A 14664-nucleotide genomic window follows, 5' to 3' on the forward strand; every position below is an offset into this window, starting at 1 on the left:
AAAAGTACAAAAACACATTCATCATTATGATATCTTATAGATTCACCACCCTAAAAATCCTCTATGCCCTGCTTATACCTACCTCTCCCCACTTCCAACCTTGGCAACCACTAATCTTTTTATTATCGCCATAGTTTTGCCTTTTCCAGAATGTCATATAGTTGGAATCATACAGTGTGTAGCATTTTCAGATTGGCTTCCTTCACTTAGAAATATGCATTTAAGGCTCCCCCATGTCTATTCATGACTTGATAGTTCACTTACGTTTAGCGATTGACAATATTCCATTGTCTGGATCTACCACAGTTTCTCCATTCAACTATTAAAGGACATCTTGGTTGCTTCCAACTTTTGGCCATTATGATGAATATAGCCGCTATAAACATCTGTGTGCAGGGTTTTTTGTGGACAAAAGAACAACCAACTCCTTTGGGTAAATACCAAGGAATGTGACTGCTAGATCACAGAGTAAGAATGTGTTTAGTATTATAAGAAACTGCCAAACTGTCTTCCAAAGTGTCTGTACCATCTTGCGTTCCCACCAGCAATGAATGAGGGTTCCTGCTGCTCCACATCCTCGCCAGCATTTGATGTTGTCAGTGTTCTGGGACTTTGACCATTCTAATAGGTACATAGTGGTATCTCAACGTTGTTTTAGTTTGTATATCCCTGATGATATATGATGTCTTTTCATCATTTCCCATCTGTATCCCTTCCGTGGGGAATTCTTTGCCCTCAAGGATGGAACTGGATATTTCCTTTCTCCCACGTGGAAGGCTAGAGATGACTGGAGTTGGATACTTCCCTTTCCCCAGGTCAGTTAGGCTCTGATACTACTCCAACAGGCTGGGCTCTGGTTAACTAGTTTCCCTTGAGGGCAGGTCTTGTTAAGAAGAAAAAACTGTCCTGGCATATTTCAAAACGGTTCCTTTCTTCTCATGTGCCAGATGCATGGGAAGATCTTTCCCCAATATCTCCTGTGAGAATCTGGCTGAGCCCCTGGAAATAAATCTCACAATACTGTGGGGGCCCCCTGTGACTGGCTCCTCCTAGAGTTTTTGATTCTCGGACTTGTCCAGAGCCTCCAGCAATTCATCTATTATAATTCAGGTTTTCCTATTCTGGCACTGCTTCCCGGGACAGTTTTTGCATGCCACTCCCTGTACTCACCTGTCTCTCCAATCTCAGAGGCAGCAGTCTGCCCTGTGTCCTCCCCTCTCTTATGGATCCAAAAAGAATTACGGTTTTTCTGTCTGCTCAGGTTTTTAGGTGTTGTGAGGACAGAGTGGTAACTTCCAAGCTCCTTAACATGAGAAACCAAAAACTGCAAGCTACAGAACTTTTAAAAACAAGTTGATAATGAGATCAATCTTATACTTAAAGCCTTTCAGGTTAAGCACTTGACCCAGGTCCTAGCAAGTTGACCAAGCCTTGGCCACACACGGCTCTAAGCTGCTCAAAACAAAGCAGTGTGCACCCTGCCACAATATGTCTTGGGACTGATGAAATCATAAGATTTTCTGTCTAGAAGGGATTCTATGCCCTAACATGGCATTTCGTACACACATCTCTTTTAGAACACAACATATAAGGGGCACCTGGGTGGCTCGGTCAGTTGAGCATCCGACTTCAGCTCAGGTCATCTCACAGTTCATGGGTTCGAGGCCTGCATTGGGCTGACTGCTGTCAGCATAGAGCCTGCTTCAGATTCTCTGTCTCCCTCTCTCTCCACCCCTCCCCTGCTTGCGCGCTCTCTTTCAAAAATAAATAAACTATTTTTTAAAAATAGAGCTGTTATTGTGTCAATAGGCTGAGACCATGAAGGTCTATGTTCATCTTATATCCACTTTACACAGAATAGTACATGGGCCAAAATAGGAATATACTGGTTACTGAATGCATAATTTAATAATAAAAATCTCTAGACTCCCCCCACCACCATGAAGGAATTCCAACAGATAACCTTGGTAAGTCATAAAAAAGTGTAAAAATTAAGGAAAAGTAATGCTAAAGACATTTATTGTTCAAACTTGGAAATACCCCCCGGATGAAAGACATACAAACTCTTATTGAGCCTCTTTGAAGCCTCAGCTCCTGCATCTGTAAGAGAGGATAATAATAATCAATCTAAACTATGAGGATCAGGGGCACTTGGGTGGCTCAGTCAGTTGAGCGTCTGACTCTTGATTTTGGCTCAGGTCACAGGACTGAGCCCCACATCAGGCACCACACTGAGCATGGAGCCTGCTTAAGATTGTCTCTCTCTTTCTCTCTTGCTCTCTCTCTCTCTCTCTGTCTCTGTCTTTCCATCTCTCTCTCCCTCAGCCCCTCTGCCCTGCTCATGCTCTCTCCCTGTCTCTAAACAAAAGAAATCAGTGTGCCTGGGTGGCTGAGTCAGTTAAGTGTCCGACTTTGGCTCAGGTCATGATATGATGGTTCACAAACTGGAGCCCCGCATCAGGCTGTCTGCTGTCAGCACAGAGCCTTCTTCGGATCCTCTGTCCCCCTGTCTCTCTGCCCCTCCCCTGTTCATTTTCTCTCAAAAATAAACATTAAAAAATAATAATAATAAATTTAATTTAAAAAAACTTTTAATGTTTGTTTATTTTGAGAGAGAGAGCATGCGACCAGGGAAGGGGCAGAGAGAGGGAGAGAGCAGGCTCAACATAGGGCTCAATCTCACAAACCATGAGATCGTGACCTGAGCCAAAATTGAGAGTCAGACACTTAACCGACTCAGCCAGCCAGGAGCCCCCCACAAAAAAAAATCTTAATAAACTATGAGGTTCAAATACATTATGAATACAAAGTTCCCATCACAGCACATAGACACTCAATAAATTACTATTTTCATTTTATTATTATTAGCAGCAGCAGTAAATTTCACTACACAATGGCCATCTCCTAGAGGAGGCTCAATAAACTGACTTTTGTTTATTGAGTAAAAGACACTTCTCCGCCTTGGTCAGCCCTCAGAGTTGGTCATATTACCCTGCTCTCTGATGTTACAGTACAGAAAACAATATGCTACAGTAAGACGGCCTAAAACGACCTATTCAAAGTCAAGTATCTAAAAGGCCTGAGTGTCAGAAGAACAAAAAGATGCAAATAGTGGTTAGTCAGCTGATAATTCACTCCAAGGAAAGCAGACAGCTATTAATAAACTACTGAAGCCTACAGCGCTGGCTCGTGAACACACAGCACCATGCCACCTCCAAGCCAATAAACTGCTCGCTCGTTTGGAGAACTTCCTTTCTTTCCCTTCCCCTTACTTCCCTTCCTTCTTTCTTCTCCGCCTCCGTCCTGACACTCTCTGCTATTTCTTCTCTGAGTCCCTCTCCTCTCTTTTTACCAATGAGAATACAGAATTCAATCCTATCCTTCGTCTTAGTATTTATTATACTTTTCAATAAAATAAGGAACATGGGTTTTAAAGACAAGCCAGGATTCAGTTCCGGTTCTAATAATTAGCTGTGTAACATTTAATTAAGTCCTTGTTTGCTCAGCTGGAAAACAGGGATAACAGCATCTCCACATGGTTACAGTGAGAAGTAAATTTATTTTAATTTAATTTAACTTCATATAATTTAATATAATTAATAAGTTGTGTAGCCTAACACCTGGCATATGATAGGTCTTCCATAAAGTTAATGTCCTTCTCAACTTCTCTACGAAAATATTATCTAATTCTTAGTTATGTTGTCTACAGGTCAACAGTTCTCAACAGAAAAGGAGACCACCATTCCTTGAACATATTTCTATTTTATGGATACAGATGAAATCTATCCACGATGGATATAGAGAATGCCTTTGACTACAGAATTTTGCACTGCACTGATGCAAACACTTGATTCTGAGTAGTCTTCTTGTTTTAAAAAATAAGTTGGCGGGCGCCTGGGTGGCGCAGTCGGTTGGGCGTCCGAGTTCAGCCAGGTCACGATCTCGCAGTCTACGAGTTCGAGCCCCGCGTCAGGCTCTGGGCTGATGGCTCAGAGCCTGGAGCCTGTTTCCGATTCTGTGTCTCCCTCTCTCTCTGCCCCTCCCCCGTTCATGCTCTGTCTCTCTCTGTCCCAAAAATAAATAAACTTTGAAAAAAAAAATTAAAAAATAAGTTGGGACAGAGAAATTTAAATAAACTCTGGAAAGACAAAGTAATTAGTGAAAATTATAAGCTAAGCGTTTAAGAGGCACTGAAACATTTCACGTAAAACAAGAAGTTAAAGAGGTAACACGACATTTTAAAAATTGGGTTGAGGAGTGCCTGGGTGGCTCAGTCGGTTGGGTGTCGACTTCGGCTTAGGTCATGATCTTACGGTTCACAAATTCGGGCCCTGCATCAGGCTCTGTGCTGACAGCTCGGAGCCTGGAGCCTGCTTCAGATTCTGTGTCTTCCTCTCTGTCTGCCCCTCCCCTGCTCACACTCTGTTGCTCTCTCTCAAAACTAAATAAACATTAAAAAAAATTTTTTTTTAGTTGGCTTGAAACTGCTTCAGGAGTTTGGGCCACGTAAGAAATAAATGAATTACTTCATAGGAATGGTTCTGCTATCAAGGTCTCAATACAATATTAGTAGGCCAATGCCACTTGCCTCTTCCCACTCATTTTAACCTCAGACCCAGAGACTGACTCGACTCTTGAGTGAATTCTACACTGGTAGCCAGTCAATGTTTGTAAAAACAAAACTATTTTAGGGAAGTCACATTCACCAGGAATCAGGACCAGACTACCCAGTGTTTCCTGCACCGAGCTCAGCCAGCCATCAGACAAACAGAACCAAAAGGAAAACTACATATGGTCACTGTGTGATATTTCAGGCAACATCCAAGAAGAGAATGTGCACCTGCTGGTGACGCCCAATGTGAGCCCTTTGACCACAAGCCTCAAAACACCACAGCACAGGCCACACTGCATGAGTCGAAACCAAGTCAGAGGGGTACAGAAAACTATGTGGCAAACACTGTGTAACATAGGAGGCCAGGAGTACAAGCCAGAGAAAGGGATTAGGAGGTACTGGGGAGGGTGCGGGGAGGGGAGCCATTATTCTATTCAGGTACAAGTTCAGTACCAGCAAGGACAAAATAACTAGGTAGACAAAATTTCTTCAGGGAACATAAAACAAAGACAGTATTAAATTGAAAACTGCAAATTCAAAGAAAAGGTAAAGGTGAACGTTTTCAGGACAGAAGAAAACCAGCTGTGATATGGAGCCCCGAGGCAACGAATACAAATGGGAGAGGCAACGCACTTTAGTAATTAAAAAGCACGGCATTCAGAAACCAGAAGTACTGGAAGAGTTTGGGCTTTTATTGCAGAATAGCATGTTTTTACGGAGATCATAAGAGGATATGCCATGGCATGCAGTTTTTGAAAAACATCAAAGATCTCAACCTACAGCCACAAAAATGGGAGGCAATTTCTGAGCCTGAGTCCCAGGAGCGTGCGGTCTCCTCTCACTGCCTGTCTCCGAAGGGTGTGAGGGCACTGCAGCCCAGCGAACACCCCACGTTCCCTGGGGGCAGGCTGGGGTGACCATACTTACTGGGGTCCTCCCACTGGAGTAAATGCAGCTTCCACGCAGAGTAATACAAAAATCCCAGTACCAGAAAAAGGCAGAGGGCTAGCAGCAGATTGCGCACAAATACCAAGAGTCCCATCTTCACATGGTTTACAATTTCCTACATGACCTAAAAGGAAAAAAAAAAAAAAAAATCAAAAAAATAATTCAGGTCTTAAAGGATAAAGCAATCATCTTGTTGATATACTCTATCTTAAAATAAGTATTTACAGGAGAATTTCCCAACGAAGAACCACCTGGAGTTACCACTGAGTTCCTGACCTAGCAATCCTCCAAGCTGCCCGTCCTGGCCTTGAGACACAGCTCCACCAGTCACTCAGCATCCAAAGCCAGAACTCAGCAACTGTCCCTGCGTTACTCCTCTCCCTCCTTCCCAGCATCCAATCAATGACCAAATTGTGGCGATTCCAACCTCCCACATAAGTCTCGAGTCATGCCCCTTCCCCCCATCACTACCCTAGTCCACACCACCCAGTTCCCCGCCTCCGAAGTGCACTCTCCCGGATCCATTCTCACATGGAGGTAGGACTGGTCCGTTATTCTGACGCCACTCTCCTGCTTCAACCCCGCTGAGTTAGCATTCCACCGACGTGTAACAAAGTACTGCAAACCCAGCAGCTCCAAGCAACACAAATGTGTTGTCTCAGAGCTCCGGGTGCCCAACGTCCCGGTACACTGTGTCTCAACAGGGTCCTCTGCACAGGGTGTCACAGGGCCAAAACCAAGGAGTCGGTCGGTAGGGCTGTGTTCCTTTCTACAGACACCGAGACGGATCTGCTTCCGAGCTCATTCCAGCTATGGGCTGAACACAGTTCCCAGCAGCTGTAGGGTTGATGTCCCCATCTCCTGGCCGGATATCAGTCTCTGCTCCACGCGGCCCCCTTCAGCCACGCTGGGTTAGGTCCCTCTCACTCTGAATCTCTCCAACTTCCCCTTCTACCACATCTTGCTTCTGTACCCAGCCAGAGAAACTTCTTTGCTTCTCAGGCTCATATGATTAGGTCGGGTCCACTTGAAGAATCCAGGATAATCTCCCTGTTTTAAGGTCTGTAGTCTTTAAAAAAAATTTTTTTTTTAATGTTTCTTTATTTTTGAGAGAGAAAGAGAGAGATAGAGCATGAGCAGGGGAGGAATAGAGAGAGAGGGAGCCACAGAATCCAAAGCAGGCTCGAGGCTCTGGGCTGTCAGCACAGAGCCCGACGTGGGGCTCAAACTCACGAACCATGAGATCATGACCTGAGCTGAAGTCGGATGCTTAACTGACTGAGCCACCCAGGCTCCCCAAGGTCTGGAGTCTTAATTGCATTTGCAAAGTCCCTTCTGCCACATGAGGGAACATATTTATGGATACCAGGGATTCAGATGTGGACATCTTTGGGGGCCATTCTGCCTAACACATCTTTCATTAAATTCTCAATTCCTTTAGAATAAAGGAATTGCTCCTTAGAGTTTAGCAGTTTCTGACTGTACCCCTATTTACTCTCCAACCCATCTCTTGCACTTCCCAACCCTGTCTGTGTCCTTTGCCTTTCTTCTTCCAACTCACTGAACGCAGCCTTGTTTCTTTCCTCAAGGCCGGCCTGGAATATTCTCTGATGATCAGCATTCTCTGATGCTCACCTTAAATGTAACATCAGCCAGGAAGACTTCCTAGGATCACCACCCCCTACCCCACTAAGATATCTTGGCCATGAAATAACATATGAGAAAGAAATTATGTATAAACACTATACATAAAGTGATTAAAAAGTTATCAACTACAGATTATATAACTGTCCACCTAGAAAAGCCAAGAGAATCAACTGAAAAAACCATCAGAACAAATAAGTAGGTGATAAGATTAATTTACAAAACTCAACAGCTTTTTTTTTTTTTAAGTTTTAATTTAAGTAATCTCTACACTCCACGTGGGGCTCGAACTCACAACCCTGAGATTAAGAGTCGTGTGCTCTTTCAACTGAGCCAGCCAGGCACCCCACAAAAATCTTCTTAAAAACTATACCAGCAATAACTGATGAGAAGATGTAAGAGGAAGAATTCCATTCATGACGGCAACAAAACCTATAATATATCTAAAAATAAACTTAGGAGGAAATGGGCAAGATTTTCACCAAAGGGCATAAAAGATCTGAATAAATAAAGAAAACACACCAGGCTCCTAAGTGAGAAGTTTCGATATTGGAAACATGTCAGTTCTCTATAAATTCAGTCTGACTCCAGCCAAGATCCATGTTTGTTTGTTTGTTTGAACTTAAATCTGAAGTTAATCCAAAGACTTCATGCCCAAGAAGAGCCAAGAAATTTTTTTTCATGAAAAATAATGAGATGAGGATTTGCCTTACCAGATATCAACTCAAAAAAATAAAAATAAATAAAATAAAAATACAAGTAAAATTTTAAAAAAACAACTCAAAGCTGTAATTCTTTTTTTAAAATTTTTTTTTTTTTCAACGTTTATTTATTTTTGGGACAGAGAGAGACAGAGCATGAACGGGGGAAGGGCAGAGAGAGAGGGAGACACAGAATCGGAAACAGGCTCCAGGCTCTGAGCCATCAGCCCAGAGCCTGACGCGGGGCTCGAACTCCCGGACCGCGAGATCGTGACCTGGCTGAAGTCGGAGGCTTAACCGACTGCGCCACCCAGGTGCCCCGTCAAAGCTGTAATTCTTAAGATAGATGAGTACTGGCACAGGAAAAGACAAACAGATCAACAGAACAGAGTCTACAAATGAGCTTTCTTAGTAGAGATAGAGATATACACACATACATACATGTATAAATGATTTTACTTTATCTATATATTAATTTATTCTATGATAAGGATATAAATCTTATAAAGAAAAAAAAACATGATAGGATACATAGCTAACTGTTGATGGGGTTACCTCCAGGAAATAGGATGCAATGTTAGGAAATACTTTTTCCTTTATATATTTCTAAGTTAAGTTTATTTGTTGTAAGTCACAAGTATTACCTCTATAATTTTTTAACATTAAAAAAACCAAACACCACACTGTAGAAATGTAAAATGGCAGACTCTTTCAGAAGCAGTGGGGAAGTAAGTGGCTACTGAAATTTACAACATTCGTGCACCCTGGCCCAGCATTTCTATTTCTGTGACTTCTTCCTAAAGGAACATTCCAACAAATACTTTACAAAATAGGTACATAAATGTTCATTAGCAACACTCATTATAAGAACAAAATACTAGAAAAAAAATTCAAATGTCCATCAACAGGGAACCAAACAAATAAATTATGGTGCATCTACACAATGACATCTGTATCAGCTGGGGTCTTGGCAGGAAACAGATGGCACATGCAGAGAATGAACCGAAGGAAATTAATGACAGGATTTTTTATAGCTGTGTGAGTAGAGTGAAAGGAACCAACCACGGGTGGTGAAGCATCCAGGAACTATCAACAGTAGGAAGCTACTCTTGCCCTCAAGGTGAAAGAGCAGGAGACAAAGGGTATCACTGGAAAAGAGAGGCCAGCCATCAGGAAGATCACTACCAAGGGCACAGCGGCTCCAGGAGCCCCAGTAAGGGGCGGGAGGGGATAAGAAATGCTCTGACTTCTCCCACCACTCACCCTCTGATCCCTGTCCATGTCTTTTATCAGCTGATTCCAAGCCAGAGGGCAACAAAGCCCAGATGATGCTGTTCTTAGATGTCAGTCACCAGCACAGAGGATACAAGGTGGGTGATGGATTGATGAGGGCAAGAGAATGACATGTATAGTATACGATGTACCCATTACACAGAATGAGGCACAGCCGTATGTCCTCACATAGGCAAAACGTCTAGTATATACTGCTAAGTGGAAAAAAATCTAGTTGTAGAGTCGTAATATAAATGTATGGCCCATATGCTGGTGGTAACAAACAAGGACGACACTGATATTGAAAATTAAGGTTACGTGTTAAGCACATACTTACAAGAATAGGCACCAAACTGAAAAGTGGGTTTGGAGGGTTGTTTTCTTTTCACAATCTGTTTATTTGTATATTTATGTTTAATTTTAATTTTTATATTTATGCAAATAACAAATGTACAAAGGGGTGCTTGGGTGGCTCAGTTGGTTGAGCGTCTGACTTCAGCTCAGGTCATGATCTCGCGGTCTGTGGGTTCGAGCCCCACGTCGGGCTCTGTGCTGACAGCGCAGAGCCTGGAGCCTGCTTCAGATTCTGTCTCCCTCTCTCTCTGCCCCTCCCCACTCATGCTCTGTCACTCTCTCTGTCAAAAATAAATAAACATTAAAAAAATATATAACAAATGTACAAAGTTTTCACATTGAAACAGGAATTAGAGACTTGCAATTCCAGCAACACAAAGGCCTGCATCCCATCCAGGGCTCCCGTTAAAAACAACAACAAATTTAAGGGGTAAGCAGCCTGCCTACAAAGGCAGGTGGCTGTTGGAAAGCTGCTCCTTTCAGGGACGCCTGGGTGGCTCAGTCGGTTAAGCGTCCAACTTCGGCTCAGGTCAGGATTTCACGGTTCATGAGTTCGAGCTCCTCGTCGGGCTCTGTGCTGACAGCTCAGAGCCTGGAGCCTGCTTCGGATTCTGTGTCTCCCTCTATCTCTGCTCCTGCCCCGCTCTCACTCTGTCTCTCTCTCTCTCTAACATAAACGTTAAAAAACAATTAAAAACAAAACAAAACAAGCCTTGCCTTTCAGAAGGCATTCAGAAGGCATTCTGTCCTGAATGCAGATGTGATGCCTGAACATACATACAGTCTTCAAACCTGAGGCTCCAGCAGACACAGGGCCATCAGTCAGTCAACAGATTTACCTGTCTGTTCAGCAAATAGGACAGCGAGAAGGCTGAACTAATCACCTATTTCACTTCTACCTCCTCTTCCATTAAGGAAAAGGAACTTCAAATGAAGATGTAGAACAAACACCCAAACACCCAAAGAGGAAACTGGTTTCCTAAAGTGGATGACATTAAAGAAACAAATAAAATAAGTGCTTAAAATACGCCAAAACCTCCAAGACGGAAAAATAACAGCACCTCAAAATTCTGAGACAAAATTTCAAACTCACAGCTAGGACAAAAGCTTGAGGGTGTTGGGGGAAACCGGTCCTCTCACACACTGTGTGGTGGTGGGAAGGATGGGGCCATGTCTAACGAAATTACATGCTTTGCCCTTTACCCCAGTAATCTCACATTTAAGAAACTACCCAAAGACACACTGACAAAAATTCACAATTCACGCACATGGCTGTTTACCGCAGCACTATTTGTAATATAAGAGAGGAAGTCCTTTGGTCAGAACTGAATAAACTACGGTATGTCCACTAAAATGGAGGATTATGCAGCCACGAAAAGGAATGGGCTCCCTCCCTGTCTGTCTTTCTGAATAATTTAATCTAAAAGCCATTAAGCTTCAGGTGCCAATCAGGGTAGGCATGGACTGGAGTGAAGAGAGGTGTGGGGCATCCAGCCATCGTTAGGGGGTCTCCGGGTGTGGCAACAGGCAATGCTGGGATTAACCAAATAAGTAAGTAAGTACACTGACGCTAGCTAACAGGAGCCAGATTTCTCCATGGTGGGGAAGGGAATTGCAAACAGGAAAAGGGAAAAACTAGAATAAATGTTGGGGGTTGTACTGAAATTGAAAGGTTTGGTGTAAATGGATGGTTTTTGATATATAAAGATATGAACTATAAAAACAAATATAGACGTGGGCAGTGTGTGTGCCTTTGTGTGATACATGCATATATTCCCTAGCTCTGGTCACTGGAAAGAGCCTGGCAGCAGTTATGTCCCAATTACAAAGAGCACATCTAGCAGCTAGACCTTGGTTTCTAAATACCATTCTTCCCTGACAGGAACCAGGGATCCCTGGAAGCATGGCTAACTGCAGGGCTGAGGCAAAGAAGGCACAAACAAGATAAGCCTGGATCCTTTGCGGTGCCTCGGAGCAGGTAAAGGCTCAAGGAGTGAGGCCGTATCGAACATAAAATGAAGCCAGCTTGTGGGGCTCCTAATGGTCTGCTCTGGGGCAGTTCAGATCAATAATAAAAGATCATAACCCATTAAACAAGAGCCTAATAAATGAGGAGAGGAGAAAGTGCTCCCTTAGATCAGAATACCAACTAATGAATGTAGAAGGAATAACGTAATTAGAAAGTCACCATTTGTTATAGCAGCACTATCAACAACAGCCATAGTATGGAAAGAGCCCAAATGTCCATCGATGGATGAATGCATAAAGATGTGGTGTACACACACACACACACACACACACACACACACACACACTGGAGTATTACTTGGCAATCAAAAAGAATGAAATCTTGCCATTTGCAACTACATGGATGGAACTAGAGGGTATTATGCTAAGTGAAATTAGTCAGAGAAAGACAAATATCATATGACTTCACTCATATGAGGACTTTAAGAGACAAAACAGATGAACATAAGGGAAGAGAGGCAAAAATCATATAAAAACAGGGTGGGTGATAAAACAGAAGAGACTCTTGGGGCGCCTGGGTGGCGCAGTCGGTTAAGCGTCCGACTTCAGCCAGGTCACGATCTCGCGGTCCGTGAGTTCGAGCCCCGCGTCGGGCTCTGGGCTGATGGCTCAGAGCCTGGAGCCTGTTTCCGATTCTGTGTCTCCCTCTCTCTCTCTGCCCCTCCCCCGTTCATGCTCTGTCTCTCTCTGTCCCAAAAATAAAATAAAATAAACGTTAAAAAAAAAAAAATTTAAAAAAAAACAGAAGAGACTCTTAAACATGGAGAACAAACAGAGAGTTACTGGAGGGGGTGTGGGAGCGGGAATGGGCCAAATGGGTAAGGGGCATTACAGAATCTACTCCTGAAATCACGGCTGCACTATATGCTAGCTAACTTGAAAGTAAATTTTAAAAATAAATTAAATTAAAAAAAAAGAAAGTCACCATTTGGTAACCATTTCAGCAATAATTCAGCTGAGAAACAACAAAGGATGCTAAAATTAATGGGTAGAATTTTGAGAAATGGGGTATTCTACAGTCTTCAAGTTTCTGCCCATAAGATACTTCTTATAATTAGAGGGGAAAAGTGTAACCTTACAATGGAGAAATCTGATAGACGACACAATAAATGAGCTAAACGCTATATGGGAATTCTTGGCAATATTTTTGCAACTCTTTTGTAATTATTTCAAATTATTACAAAAGAAAAAAATTAAACCAGTCCTCAAATGAATGTTCAAATACACATCCAAGTGAGAGATTTTGCAGCCACTTAAGATGTAATTTATGGGGGGGCGGGGGAAGATGTAATTTATGAAAAAATTATAGTGACATGGGGAAGTGCTTATGATATAGTAGTGAATGAAAAAAAGACACAGGTATCATGTACCCAGCCATGAAAAAGAAAAGAAAAAGACTAGAGTAAAACATAAAAATAACACTAGATTAATAGCGAGAACTGTTCAGGCTGCAGGAGCTCACCTGGCCTCCCTGTACAGCCACAAAAAAAGCATGCAGGTAAAGAATTGCCATAAGGTTGCTTCAGCACGTAGAGTGGAGCAGCAATCAGACTCATCCTCTTCCCGTGTATTCACCTTGGAGAAGGAGGTGTCTCGCTTCTGCCCAAAGCTAGCACAACAAACACTAAGTGCCAGGAATTATGCAAAGCCCAGGAGACACGAAGACAATCAAACGCATACTCTGCTCTAGAGGGTCACTAAGTTCACCACTGACCTCTTAACTGTCAAACCCAATGGACATTACTGTCCTCTCGGGCCTTGACCTTCCTGCAGCCTCTGAAACTGGGAGAGGCAGTACAGCATGGTGGTAGGTCCTTTCTCTGCCTTCTTTGCCTACCAATGCCAGTTCATCTTTTAGGTCTCTAAGTCAGAGCAGACTTGGGTCTTACCTCTCTCAGGAAGCTTTCCTTAATGCCCTATACTATGGCTATGTCTGCTCCCATAACATCCCATGCTTACCTATATCACAGCATTTATAAAACATCTTGCCTATTTTTCTGTCTCTGCAAAGAATCAGCATATAATTTGAAAGCAGAATCTATAACTTAGGTCTGTGAATCACCTGCATCTAACAGCACAGCACCTAGTACAGAGCAACACTCAAGAAGTGTTTGTTTAGGGGCCCCTGGGTGGCTCAGATGGCTGAGTGTCTGACTCTTGATTTCAGCTCAGGTCACGATGCCAGAGTCGTGAGATCAACCCACGCTGAGCGTGGAGCCTGCTTAAGATTCTCATTCTCTCTCTCCCTTTGTCCCTCTTCTCCCCAGCTTGCCGGCTCTCTCTCTAAAAGAAAAAAGAAAAATTTTCTGAAGTATTTGTTTAAGAAATAAACCAATATATGTCTAATTATGTGCACCAACTCAAGACACGATATAAGCTGTACACATTCCAAAACATAATATATCCTGAAGCTATGATTTGTGTGCAAATCATATATAGGCATAGCAATTTTGAAAGAGGAGAGGAGCTTGGGGTACTACGTGAGGCCGTCTTAACATTTTCATTCTGCAGATATCCCCAAGGCAATTTTGTTCCACATCTATGATTTCATTTGCCATCATTATGCTGACCATCCTGAACTTTACCTTCTAGGTAACTGCTTCTGAGTTCCACATCCACGCAACGTCCTGCTCTACAGCATCATCTAGGTGTTTCACAGATGCCCCACATTTCCTCCTTCTCCTCTGTTCACTATCTCAGGTGAAAGGCGACATCTTCACAGGTGCTTCTGTCAGAAACCTGGAAATCATCCTTGACACCACCCTCCTTCCCACTCCCACCTCCACATATAATCAATCACTGAGTCCTATGAGTTTCACCTGTGAAATCCTTCTTGCATCCATCCACCCCTCCACCTTCACTACCACCATCCTATTTCAAGTCGCTATAATCTTTGGCTTGGACTCCTACTACAGCCCCCTGGTAAGCCTCCATTACCCATTCTTGGTCTTCGCTGACTCATTCCCCACAGAGCAGCCAATGTCAATTTATCTCATTCCCAAGCTTAGACTTTGCAAATGTCCCACTGTCCTTAGGGTAAGGTCCCAGATTCCTTCACAAGCCACGTAAGGCTCTGCATCATCTGGTCCCTGCCCACCGCTTCCC

The 14664-nt window shown here is 43.0% G+C and overlaps 1 protein-coding gene across 2 annotated transcripts in view; it reads right to left on the reverse strand.

Moving 5' to 3' along the window:
- ST3GAL3 (ST3 beta-galactoside alpha-2,3-sialyltransferase 3) overlaps positions 1 to 14664 on the reverse strand; it is a 202244-nt gene that overhangs the window by 170233 nt on the left and 17347 nt on the right. Inside the window, exons 1-2 of one of the 2 annotated variants that reach the window (XM_047872068.1) lie at positions 6092 to 6147; positions 5540 to 5684 (exon numbers count right to left, since the gene is read on the reverse strand). In XM_047872068.1, coding sequence (XP_047728024.1) covers positions 5540 to 5654 — 115 coding nt within the window. In that variant the 5' untranslated portion in view covers positions 5655 to 5684; positions 6092 to 6147. Of the gene's footprint in view, positions 1 to 5539; positions 5685 to 6091; positions 6148 to 14664 lie in introns of those variants that run through there. The other variant, XM_047872067.1, reaches the window with a different exon arrangement.

This window comes from Prionailurus viverrinus, chromosome C1 (genome assembly GCF_022837055.1).
Source record: "Prionailurus viverrinus isolate Anna chromosome C1, UM_Priviv_1.0, whole genome shotgun sequence".
NCBI lineage: Eukaryota > Metazoa > Chordata > Mammalia > Carnivora > Felidae > Prionailurus > Prionailurus viverrinus.